The sequence below is a fragment of the Lagopus muta genome, chromosome 1 (assembly GCF_023343835.1).
Source record: "Lagopus muta isolate bLagMut1 chromosome 1, bLagMut1 primary, whole genome shotgun sequence".
In the NCBI taxonomy this organism is placed as follows: domain Eukaryota; kingdom Metazoa; phylum Chordata; class Aves; order Galliformes; family Phasianidae; genus Lagopus; species Lagopus muta.
Window position 1 is genome coordinate 91,230,866 of NC_064433.1, and position 13,950 is coordinate 91,244,815.

Below are 13,950 nucleotides of genomic sequence, written 5' to 3' on the forward strand. Positions count from 1 at the left end.
AGTGAAGACATCAGGGGGCTGAGAACTCATTGCAAATTCCCTTAAGAGCCCTGTCTCAGGCTTAAGATAAAGACTTCTGGACCCCAAGGATTTTATGAAAGAGGGAATGTAAAGCCAGAAAAATGGAGTGGATGGTTGGGGTTGGGTGCAGGAGGAGGATGAGAGAAATATAATTAATGGTAGTTAAAGAGATTTGTTTTGAATTGATCAGAAAAGTTAGACTAGGAGGGTCAGCATCACTGTAACTGAACAGATAATAAACAATTGTGTTTTGGTTATGCTGCAGAGTCCTTTAGTTTTGCTTTGTTGTTGTGGTGGATCATCTCTCTGGTTTACATGCTCTGTATCCCCTTATTTCTGTCCTTAAATGATAGCTTCTATCCAAGTGTTTATACTTGGCGTCAAGGAATTTGCTTTTGGTGATGAGGAAAATAACAGAGAATACACCTCAATTACTTGCCAACATTGCTAGTTTTATATCCTGATGTCACATAAATGCCTTCTCATCGCTAAAAGAGGGAAAAAAGTCAAGAATGAAAATCAGAGTGATAAAATATATTAAGAATACCATTCTCAAAATAAAAGTCAACACATAGTACACAGTCAGCTCCGTAAGACAGATGAGAGAAATAAAAGGCTAAATTTGTGCCTCTGTCTACAGAGTATGCAAATTTTGTCACACAATTTGACAGTCACATCTCAATCTAGGAAAGAAAGTTTTTTTTCTACAGAAAACAGAAGGAAAAAGCTTCATTTCCATTTCACACATGTGGCAAATGGTACATTCTGCTTTCAACTATTAGTTACTCTCTACTTTAGTCCTCAACTCTACATCCTATTGTAAAAATACTTTAACTGGTTTCATAAAAATCTGTTCAAACAATTGCACTTTGTAATTTCATTGATATTTCAAAAAGCATTTTGGCTAAATTTTTCAAATCTCAGAATGTATCTTGAACTTTATATAGTTCTATAAAATTCTGCTGTTTAATACGACTGAATGATATGGGTACAACAATAACTAAGATGAAGATCCTTGTCCACGAGTATTAAGTTAAAGAGCTCTGTGTCAAAAGCCCTATAATATAACTCCTCTTCCAGTATTTGTCAGAGCTTAAATTTCTCTATGAGCTAGGAACAGCAAAGTTTCCATCAAAATTTCTCCAATTTCCTACATTACTGGTACCCACAGGTACACAGTGATCATGGTGAAAATGCTAAATTATCATCAAAATAAAGGTAGATAATCTGTGATTCTCATTTCAACACAGGTACTCCAAATTCTCATCAGCCCTGAGAAGAGGCAACAATTTTTTTTTATGAAAGCAAAACACTCCAAAGTTTTAGGTACAAAAAAGCATTGCCAGATAATCGGAATCCACAAGATGGATTTCTCTGAATGTATCTCATATCTTGTACGTCTGGATTTAGTTACAGAAAAATTATAGCTAACTATGAATCTCTGTGGCACTGGCTTATTTCTAATGTCAAACTGGGAAAAACAGAAAGATGGTGATTTTACGTGCGTCCTTCTAGAAACAGCTTATTTTATGAATGGTCAGGGTATCAAGTTCCATTAATATCAGCCTATGCTGAACTTCCCATATCAGGAAAGCAGAATATTTGCCTTTCTCCGGCAAAACCAAGACCTGCTTATTCCTCAAAGTTTCCTTACCAAAATATAGAAGACCCAAAAAAACTAAAACCACAAAATCCCATACCCCCAACACCAATACTGTAGATACTCTAAAACTATTTTAAAAACAGTGTTTGAGAATCAAATGATGGCTCAAGATTCATTTCAAGGCACGTACAACTGGTAGGATTGACCTGGGGATGGGGAAGAGAAGACATGAAAACAGGTCATCTTAATCACTTGCCTCTTCTCGTCTCTCCTCAGAGGAAGGAACTTTAAGCTCTCGTGCTGTATCATCCTTGGGATCAAACAAGTATATGTAGTCTGAAGAGTAGCTAACAAGGATCTCTTGACCATCTTCACTATAACATAGCGACGTTACTCGGCACGATTTGTTATTGAGATGAGGAGGAACAAAACGTGCCACCATCCCAATAGTGCCCCTACCAGCATAATTCCCTGTGTGAGAATGAGAAAGAATACATTCACCATTGTAAATTTTCTACAAGCAGTTTCAATATCCTCTTTAGTTAACATCCAAAGATGATCAGAGAATAGCTAAGCAACCTGCAGTTTTTGTATTAAATTGGTTCTGAGTAGTGACAAATCAGATCTTCTGGTGTGCAAAAAAGCCCCAAACTGATTTGAACATTATAGAAAAAGATGAAAGCATACAGACAAACATATGTCACGTATCAATCACATGATGGTATGTGGATACCACCTGTAATGTTTAGTATAGATGGAAATTTAGGAACTGAAGATAATAATAATAATAATGCAATTATATACATTATAACTTTATACATTATACATTATACATTATTATATATATATATATATATAAAAAAAAAAAAACAATAATAATGCAATTATGTACCACCACACAAATTTGCAAGGAAGTCATCCTATAGAACTTGGAAAATTTAAGGACATCTTCTCTTTGCTTTCTAAATGATCTAAAAAAATACCAGTTTTTCCTTCTTTGAGACATGATACTGTCACTTTGAGACTGCAGAACTACACAATACATTGGGTTTACATGATAACCAACCTCCATTCTACGTGCTAAAACAATCTTCAATTCCAGTATTACAAACTTGTGAGCAGAGGAAAATTACCTATAAGACAGCTTAACAGAGAAAAACAGATTGTTCCAAAAACCTATCATATGCCACATAACTGCAAGGCACATCTGCTTTGGATTAGCACATGGAAAAGCATGTGCAAATTCACAGTTTGCCATCTCACTGCATAAGGACTAAAGATGAAAGTTTACAATGAAAAAAACTAGTTTGCTCACTAGCAGATATCATGAAATACCTCACACTTAAAACAAATTAAGAAAATACAATAGCAAAATGCTATATCAATAAGTCCAGAAAATCTACAGTCTTCAAATAGGCTTGCATACCTGAATTCATCTTCCTGTTGTACTGTAATAGGGGCAGGTGTAAAAACGAAAAAGCAGTGGTGTTTTTGTATTGTTTTTGTTGGGTATTGTTTCGTTTTTAAACAAAACTTCAGGGGAAAAGCAGAACCTAACATTTACATTCTACATTTCAATCAGCCTCCCCAGAATCTGTTCCTCAGGCAGTTCTCAAGAACATTGAGATATAATACGAGGGAGAAATCTTATGAAAACATTAGCCTGATGAAAAGATTATTAATGTTCATTAAGTGATCTTTACTGTTTTTTTCTCCTCCATTATAACAATCAACAGGAAACGCTGCAAAAATGACACTATGACACTGATTACCTTTATGAATGTGTATACACAGGTATGTATATTAATTTCTACATAAGCTTAAATGTACAGTCATCATGCACTACAAGAGATACGTTAGTACTACATACTCACTGTAACTTATCACTTCATTTTTTTTTAATAAAATCCTTAGTTAGCATCTAAAGACTGCCAACTCCTAACTGCACAATTTGTAGCTTTTCAGAAAAATTATGTTAGATATAGCAACGACTTCTGCAAAGCTAAAGAGATCGTGTGACATTATAGACTATATAAGATCCCTTCCAGTAAGGAGCTTCCTTATTAAGATTTCTATAATTAGCAAATATTAAAGTGAAATGACTCCATTAATGAAAAGCATAGTTCTCAGAGAAGAAAGCTCCACTTCATTCAATATTACATTTCAGCCATTCACCATTTATTTTTTGGGGAAAAAAAAAAAAAAAAAAAGAACCTGAAATTAAAATTGCTCATAGAGAAGCTTACTATAAAGCACGGTTCTTACCTGTTGCTCTTGTACCAAGCATTCGTCGATCATATATTCTTACTGAGCTATCAGAACAACCCACAGCAAGATAGTACGGGATTGGTGGACAGATAGCAACAGAAGTGGCAGCACGACGACAGTTTATTAAAATATCCTGCAACAAAAGAAAACAAACCCCCCATTCAAACAAGAGCTCTGAGCATCTGAAGTATAATTTTATTTTTTACTTCAGGATGCAGGCCCATTCATCAAGGAGTAATTCAGAAAGTCAGGTCTGGCCCTGTGAAGACAGGCTGAAAATATGCCAAACAGAAAACCCACTGGAGAGAAGGAAAGCTATCACAGAAATAGATACATCGTGAGATTAAATGAAAGAGAAAAACAAACAAAACAAAGCAAACTAACAGAGGACAAAACACAGCAACAAACATTTGAGAAAAGATAAGCATAACAAATACAGATTTATAAACTAGCTTGCATACTGTATTTTCTTATGCAAACACAGGTAACTGCATTTAGTTGGAAAAGTACCAAATACGTCAAAACATAATTAGAGTGGATTTCATCTACAGGCAGGTAATTGGATAGATTTTAATAGGACAAGGGACCAATGAAATTCCTAAAACTCAGACGTGCAACAGAATTAATCAAGAGCTGTAATCTGGTGTCAGTTTTTTCTTCAATTCAATAATGTTTCTGAATCCCAAACAGTGGAAACAACTAGTATCTTACCTTCTGGGGAGTAGTACCATTGACTAATTTGATCTAGTATAAAGTCATTATGAAATCTTTTCTTATGGTGGGACAAAAGATGGCCAAAAACACAAAAGTGCAGCTGATTTTCATCAATAATATTTGCCTTCAACTGCACACTCCACAGTAAGTAATGTAAACCAAGCAAATAGATTCAGTTTCAAGGCAGAACCTTTTCTACAGCATCTGAATCATCACACCATGGAAGCTCCTAAAGTGATATTACAATTTAGAAAAAGGGGGGAAAAAAAGAAGAAAAAAAAAAAAAGGAAAAAAAAAGGAATGCTTGAACTTTTTTTTTAATGTTTCTTGGGAAAAATGTTGTCATCTCCACCAACGACCCTGAAATCTATTATTTCTAAAAGCCTTACCAGAATTCAAATCCTATGTTTGTATGATGTACAGCTCTACATTTAGGTCATCTTTATTAAAAGATTTCACTCTTACATCTTTACAATCTTCCTTTGTGCAACTTGTTTTGATTCGAGTATCAAACCATCGTACAGTGCCATCTTCACCACAAGAGAGGAAAGTATAGGGATCATTTGGTACTGTCATAATCTGCCCAGTGGAGGAAAAAAAAAAAAAAAAAAAAGTATTAACAATTTGAAAATAAAAGCAGCATCAACATTTTGAGCAACAGTAAAGCCTGATCCAGTAATGACTCACATTAAGCCTTCTACCAAGACAATGAAGAAAACTGCATTAATATTTACTGAAAATGAAGAAACATCAAAAGTCTGAGCTACAGAAATTGAAACAAATTGTGTGGTATGGGACAAACAGAAAACACCTGTAGAAATAATTATAAGATCTGACCTAGTATTTTGTAATAAGCAACATATATCAATTTGCTACAATAACTCAATGGAAGCCCAGTTTATTTTCCATGAAGTATAAGAAGGCAATAAAAACCAAAATCCTCCAAGTCTGAATGACATGAATCTGCTAATAGCTTTTACTCCCACTGCATTGTTTATTTGTACTTTAAACAGTCCCCTGAAGAAACTATGAGTAAAAGGCTGTTACTAATCTACTCTCACTTTATTTTTCTACTTTCTAAGAGAGCACTGTAAGCACCATTATATTGATCTCTCAAACTAGGAAAGACTCAGATGGCATCTTATGTGTGGTTTCATTCAGGAAGCCCTCCTTAAGACAAAATAAAAACATCACGTTAAAGCTGAATTCCACAGGTGGATGAACACACAAGAAGCGACATGATTCTATATGCCATCCCCTAAACACAAAACAGAGGATATTTTAGAAATTGGTGGCGTCTTTATTTATTTGCAATACAGCTACCAGTAACTTAACAGAAATTTACAGAGCTACAAAATCAGTAATTGTGTAATACGCTAACTGAACATAAGCAAAAGATTGATTCTTCAACACGTTTTATACAATGGTTTTTTGTCAAACTCTTAATGACAGTAGATATCTGTAAATCTCACTACCTAAAGTGAGATTACAAAGGTAATCTCTGCAGGATTCACCAATTTTTCACGTAACACTCAGTATATTACCTAAAAAAATATGTATGCTCTGCCAATTTTCACTCACAACAAATAAGAAATTAAACAAGGAGAACAAAGTCAAGGTTTAAATACCAATGGAATAACAAAATTCTGAGCCATGACTATGATTCTTGCATATGTTAGTGTACTGCGTTGAAAAGAGCATTTTTTCACTACACATTTACTCAAATTAATAACTTCATTAGTGTAGTTATTTAAGCCCGCTACACCCTTTCAGCATTTACCTGCGTTGTGGTGGAAAACTTGCAATGAAAACATCTACTTTGTCTCAAGTATTACACTGAATATAGTACAGCAAATCAAATTCAGACTTCTAGCCATGTTTTATGTTTGTTCCTGATTATACCATTTCACAGTACAAATGTAAAAGCAAGGTACATACCAACACTTGGATATGCCCATTTTTATGTGTGGTGCTTATGAACATATAGCAAATTCATAAACATTAAAATAAAGAAACACAGAGGTACATACCCCAATAATAAAGAGTTGTTGATAATAGATTTAAGCTCAAACAACATATTTGAGTTCAAACATTATATAAAAGCATTTTGTCCTGTCAATCCCGTGTATTAAAAAAAAAATACATAGTGATATGATAATTTTACTATTTTGAGAATGTCAAGGTAAGAAAAGTTGGAACTTGATCTTTAAAATCCCTTCCAACTAGAGTCATTCTATGAATCATTCTGCAATTCTATAGAAGAGCTGTACATTCTTCTCCTATGATGCAATTAACATGAGCAGTAATAAAGCATTTGGCTGAATAAAAATGAACTTGCAATAGCATTTTATAAACAAATTTTCCTACTTACTCTCTTACTCTTTAAGTTCTCCCCAGACTTAACAGTTGTAGACAATTATCTCACAGTTCATAATGATCTAAACAAATTTCTACATTATTCTCATTGTTTTTGTACTGCCTGAAACAGTCACAATTTTCAACTTTTAAGTGCAGTATAAATCCAAAATGCATTCAAATTTATAATTAGTACCTCCAGGCCAAATTACGTTAGCTTTTGTTATCTAGAGAATCTGATGAGTCAAAGTTCTATATTTAATACAATGATGTGGTGATATACAGCTGGGTAGTAATATCACAAAATTTTACGTGACTTTCCCACTCCAGAAAACTCTCAGTGATTAAGTTGTATTACACCAGAAGCTGAGGCTACCTCTGAGTCATTTGCTTCAAAAGAACTGGTATTTACTGCATTATACTTCTATACAGCAAGGCCCAAACAAAAAAGGTCTGCTATGCCCAAACAGGCTTTTAATGCTCAAATATCAAACAGATTTAAGAAAGTAACAGAATTTAAAGCCTGAAAAAAATATTTTATAAGCCTACGCATGGAAGACTTTTTGAAGATAGTTATCAACTTTTTGATACGTAAAACCTCAGTGCAAAACACGCTAAGAAAAGACATTTTTAAAACAGTCAATGTTGTAATGGGGACTGGGAAATAGCTTCCATTAATGATATTTTAAAATAACAAAAATAGTATTGGATGTCATCATTCAAAACAACAGTAACGCCCTCTTTTAAACATTATTTGCTGAATAAAACTAATCTCCAATGCTACCATTTTGTGTGTGCAATACAGCAGTCAAATGGCCATACTCTCTTCAACTAACGATGTTGAGTTGTATTCCATACAAACAGACATTATTTAAACATAAGACGACTATGTGGTAAACAGCAAATCTTTCATTTTGATTTGCTGGTCTGTTGGGCAGTCCTTATTTCTTCTAAACTGTTTTTAAATCTTTCTTTTTTGTCTGTTTTGTGGAGTTTAATTTTTTTTTTATTAATATTTGCCTTTGCCATCAGGTCTAATAGTTGGAAAAACACACACCATTGCTACTGCTGACAAACAACATCTTCCAAGAATTGATCAGCATCTCACAGTAAAAATTATAAGTGCTATGTTGTAGCCTCTGTTGACCCTTCTGACCCACAAGGTCAACTGGCAACTGCTTTCACTGAACTTTATCAGTTTGGCCATTTTTTTAGCAGCAACACCTGTTGACAGTCATTTCAGTGTAATCAACCAAATTGTTGGCCTACCCAAGTTCAAGCAAGTCAAAACTGTGACTTCTAGTAATTGTACCGTCATCAAAACTTTCATTTACTGTACTCATAGCAGCTGACCCCAAGACCCTACCTAAACTTCAGGCATACAGACTCACTGCTCTAATGACGGACAGGTCTCCTCAGCCCAGAGTCCATAATCATTCCCCTATTCTCATACTCCAAACTTTTTTGTATTAAAAAAAAAACCAAAAACCTCACAGCTAGCTACCCAGGAAACAGAAACCATCCGAGCCACAGACTGGCTGCTCCTTACATCCACGGCCAGCCATCAAGCAGCTCCTTACTTCACCAAGAGGTCAGAATGCTGACCTTGACAGACCCCATCCTCAAGTGAGGACATTTCAGCTCTAAGAAACAGCATCACTGCCTCCAGATGTTCTTTACCAAAAGGCAGGGTTTATCTGAGGTACAGAGAACATCCAATCAAGTTGCAGAATCCTCACACTAACACACAGACTACTATATATAGTAAGCTCCGGTGGCAACTGAGGCAGTTTAAGCTTCTGGCTGAAGGCCACAGGACTGCTGCTTTTCAAAGGGAACAGTAGTTTCTCAGCAAAAGCAAACTCAAAACTAAAAGAGGAAATGCAGGTCTGGGAGCCTGAAGAACATTTTCCAAAACTGAAAATTAGACTACAGCCTTGAGTTAAATGCAGGAAAAACAACCACATGACAAAATACAACAGATAAACAAACCACAATCCCACAAACGTCTACAGAGTCAATAATGCCAGGTTTGCTCGACCGTCTGACCTACAAGGCTACCAGCAGACAAAATGTTTTTGTCAAACCCTTTAACTGAATATATCATAACTGTAAGGATACTTCTACTATGTGATCGAAAATGAATTCTCACACAATCTTTCCACACACCTCAAATTCAGTCAGTCTTAACAGATGTGAATCAGATTTTAAAATGTTAAGTTTTTTAAATAGTTCATTCATTTTAAATGCAAAGAAAATTTGTTACGAAATCTCAGCCAAATAATTACAAAAGCGATGGATTTGAGGTTTTCTTTCTTTCGTATGTCATACTTTTAACCTAAGAAGAAAATAGTATAAATTGTCCCATTTTAAAAACAATTAAGCTTTACAAGTAACAGACTTTGTAGTCATTAAAGTAAATATGCAAATTCAGATCATCTTCCTAAACTAAGCAGCACTTCCCTTCTCTGCTTGCCTACTTATATAAACAAGACAGACTTTCACGAGAGGATTGAAACACTGGGTCTAAATTTACATATCATCAGTTAACCACAATACAAAACATAGAAATTACCTAAAACTTTAAGTACATTTTTCAGATAAAATTATTCACAAGTGCTTAAGTAAGAATTTCTTAGGATTTAAATTGTGAAAAAGCACTGGAAATATTGTTATTGCTCCACCCATCTCCCCCCCAGATAAAATCAAGAGGTACAGCATAGCCACCAACTCCTCCTCTGTCAATTCAGAAGGAAATTCACAGCACAGTTTAAACCATTTTTGCTGCAGATTATAGTTTTCATGAACGTTTATTTAGCTATTTTATTTTCAAAGAAAGCAGTCTTAACTACATTCACTTTTGGGAAATTTTTCAAGCAATCCATTTTTCTTCTAAAGCCTGCTCTGTAAGAAAAATAATCAGAAATTGCAGAAGGAAGATTCTTTAATTCTCACTTTCATCATCTAGTTAATATCTTGCACAACAACACATGAAAATATGTACTCTATCTTAAAATCATCGTATGCTTTTGTGTGTTACCTCATAGGTGGTTCCATAGTGGCACGTGTACTGGCATTGTCTGTTGGTCTCCGCATCCTGTTCAACATTAGTATAAAAGATGACCCCATCACCGGAACAAGATACAATCTGTTTGTCATTGGTGCATGGTAGGAATTTAGCACTAAAAATATTAGCCCGGTGTCCTGAGCGAATGGTTGTTAAAACCTACAAGAGAAAAAGAAACCTGCATCAGGTTAATAATTCCAAAGCAAATAATACATTTCAAAGAAAAAAAGTACATTTAGGTACTATAACAGATCACTCAAGTACAGGCTGCTGGCGATGCATAGTTTAATCCCAACAGAAAAGAGAAGCTGCCTTTGCACCACATTTCTTCTAAGAACTAATTGGTTCCACACTGACCTTTGTACTTACCTAAAGTAGTTTGCAAAATGGAAGTTATGAAATGCAACTGACACCTTTTGTTTTTAAAATGCTAGGTAAACATAATCACATCAGGTTTCTCGAAGGAAACCATTTGTCTGGGATGATAATACAGCCAGCCTGCATGCCAGTGACTGATTTAAAAGATATGGAAGAGTGTGGGTAGAGCAGCATTCTAATCCAAGTCAGCTTTATACACTTAAAGAAAAATGATGCTACATGTACAATAAACACACTTTAAAAGAACTGAAGTTTGTAAAAAAGGATATTTTGAAGCCAGTCAAATAAAAGTTTAAGAATACAACCACTGGGCAGAAAAATAGTTTAGGAGTTGAATTCAGTCTCAACAAATGCCTTTCACTTACAATACAGTAGAGAAGCATATACTTTATTTTGCCCTCACAACTGGTTTTAAACACTTCGTGATGACTCTTTTTTATTTACTAACATACTTTTGATTAGTCTATTAAAACTGAAATAAAAATCCTCAATATACCTTCCTGTGCACTGGTGAAAATTCTACACTTCAGTCCATTTTCCTGCCTGTACATTAAACTCATTTTCACCACCACCTATGGGAAAATGAGATCTACAAAGCTGTTTGCAGTATTAAAATGCCTTCAAAATTTCTACTCCATTAACTTGATCAAATAAAACATTTTGCAAATTGAGCTGCTCTGCCAGTAGTAACCGATGCATAGTATTTTACAACATTCCACTTTCAAACAGTTTACAAAAAAAATTTAAAGGGTATTCAAAGCCTCATACTGGAAGAGAAATAATAATAATTAACCAGAGGGGAACACATTCACTTTATTTCAATAAATCTGTCTATTAATTTAGACTTGTTCACATTTTCAAATCTTCAAAACCCAGATATTCAATTAAATGAAAAACTCATTTCAAAGGAATAACTCAGAACAAGAAGTCCACAGGGTACTCTAGTTCAGCTAATAGTTAAAAATGTATCATATAACAATACATCTTTGATTTTAGCTGTTGTTACTATGAATTAAGTCACTGAACGGCTTGGAATGGAAGATCATCCAGCTTCAATTCTCCGCTGCCACCCACCAGCCCAGGTTGCCCAGGGTTCCATCCAACCCAAACCTGCACACCTCCAAAGCAGGGGCACCCACAGCTCCTCTGAGCAGCCTATGCCAGTGCCTCACCGCCCTCTGAGTAAAAAGTATCCTTCCAACAACTAATCTAAATCTCCCTCCTTCTAGTTTAAACAAATTCTCCATTGTCCTATCATGATCAGACTGTAAAAGTTGGTCCCCTTCCTGCTTATAAGCTTCCTTCAATTAGTGGAGGGCTAAAATGAGGTCTCACTGCCTTCTCTTCTCCAAGCTAAACAAGCCCAACTCCCTCAGGCACTCTTCATAAGAGATGGTACAGCTCTCTGATCATCTTTGTGGCCCTCCTCTGGACTTGATCCAACAGCTCCATGTCTTTCTTGCTGGAGGCCCCAGGTCTGGATGCAGTAGGGTTAGGGTGGGTTAGGGGGAGCCTTACAAGGGCAGAGCAGACACAATTACCTCCCTTGCTCTGCTGGCCACTCCTCTTTTGCTGCAGCCTGTGATACTGTTGGCCTGGGCTGCAAGAGCACACTGCTGGCTCATGTCCAGCTTTTTTTTCCATCAAGATTCTCAAGTCCTTTTCCTGAGAGCTGCTCTCAAAGCTGATTCCACCGTCTATACTGCTGATGTCAGTGTTGAAGACAGGACCAAGACAAACCCCTGGGGAACACCACCCATCACCAGCCTCCACCTGGACACAGAATCATTGACCACAACCCTCTGGTTGTGACCATCCAATGAATCACAGAATCATGGTGGTTGGAAGGGACTTCTGGAGATCATCTAGTCCTAATACCCTACTGAAGCAATTCTTTATCCACCAAATAGTCCACTCTTCAAATCCATCTCTCTTCGATTTAGACACAAGGATATGGTACAGAATCATGTCAAAGGCCTTGCACAAGCCCAGGCAGACAACATCAATTTCCCATCCTTTGTCCACCAAGCCATCACTCCATCACAGAAGGCTACCAAATGTGTCAGGCACAACCTACCCTTGATGAAGCTGTGCTGGCTAGTCTTGGATCACCTCCTCATCTTGCAAGTGCTTTTAATATCTCTTCCAAGAGGATTCGCTCCATAAGCTTTCAGGCACAAATGTGAGGCTCAATGGCCTGTAGTTCTTTGGGTCTCCCTTTCTTGTAAATGGGAGTGATGCTTCCATTTTTCCAGTCACTGAGGACTTTGCCTGACAGCCACAACTTCTCAAATATGATGGAGAGTGGCTTGGCAATCACATCAGCCAGTTCACTGAGGACCGCGGGATGCAAAGCCATCTGGTCCCACAGATTAGTATACATTCAGCCTCATGAGGCAGTCTCTGACTTGCTCTTCTATTACAATGAGAGAGATTTTGCTCCTCCAGCTCCTGCCTGCCAGCCCCCAGCAGGCAGCAGATTTCTCCAGAGAGATTATTTGGAAAGCAAATGGGTGCCACTGTGCCTCTCAGTATGGAGTCCCCAAACATTAAGACTGTTCGCCCTTTTTGAGCAGCACTACTTATGACTTGAGAACCTGACTGGACCATCTCAATGTGGTTGACCTTTTCTAGTTCTGAACCATTAACCACATCCTCTTCTTTCCATCTCCAGAGCTTCCCATTGGTTAGGGGGATTTCAGAAGGAACAGGGAGGTTCCTCCTTCTTCTCTGATTAGAGATGAGGATCCAGCCCCCCTCATCTTGCATATTTTTGCAGTCTGTCTCCTTAGGGTTGGGAGCTTGCTTAGCTTCTTCCTCTTGTAGGGACTTAGGACAGGACTGTCAGTTCGCCCATGTCATTGCATGATACCACTGATTGCCGGATACTTCTCAGACTGGTGATTTTCTCTCACAACCTAGCCACCTACCCAAAACATTCATCAATCTGGGTACAATTGCACCCATGACACCTCCCTCTCTTCCTCCTGCCTCCCCTCCACTTCACTTCCCTCAGGCCCTTAGTGGACTTCCAGATGCTGGAGTTTCCTTCAGCTGTAGATCTAGGCAGCTCTGACACTCACTGGGTAGTCTGTCTGGGTGCACATGTTAGCCCAGAAATGTTGTAGGCCCCCCTTCAGAGTTTCTGCCTCAGCCCAACCATTGTGGTGGATGGTCACCATGTTTGTTTCAATAGAGTGCTGCACCCTGGTGCACCAGATGAGAATAAAATGGCTCATTTTGTGCCCTCCTCCATCCCTCAGTTCCCTGGCCTTATTACACAATGTAGCAATAAAGAGCATTAAGGTATTACAACATTTATTATCTGCAGAAGATTTTCTATGCCCTTCTAGACTTGCTCTGTACATCCTTTCTCACATAATAACCGAAACAGAAATTTAACACATATGGACAATCTCTCACAGCCTATCATTAGCTACACAGAGTAAAACAACACTACCACCTTACTCCACTTACTCTACTCAACATTTTATTACTGTCATGCAATAGGCTATACTGACAGTAACTGAATAAAAACAGAGGG

At 36.9% G+C, this 13,950-nt stretch overlaps 1 protein-coding gene across 7 annotated transcripts in view; it reads right to left on the bottom strand.

Moving 5' to 3' along the window:
• Positions 1 to 13,950, bottom strand: part of DCAF6 (DDB1 and CUL4 associated factor 6) — an 81,844-nt gene that overhangs the window by 43,998 nt on the left and 23,896 nt on the right. For all 7 annotated transcript variants that reach the window (XM_048937180.1, XM_048937173.1, XM_048937162.1 and 4 more), the window contains exons 4-7: positions 10,002 to 10,187; positions 5,072 to 5,185; positions 3,890 to 4,025; positions 1,881 to 2,095 (exon numbers count right to left, since the gene is read on the bottom strand). In XM_048937180.1, the coding sequence (XP_048793137.1) occupies positions 1,881 to 2,095; positions 3,890 to 4,025; positions 5,072 to 5,185; positions 10,002 to 10,187 (651 nt within the window). The remainder of the gene's footprint in view (positions 1 to 1,880; positions 2,096 to 3,889; positions 4,026 to 5,071; positions 5,186 to 10,001; positions 10,188 to 13,950) is intronic.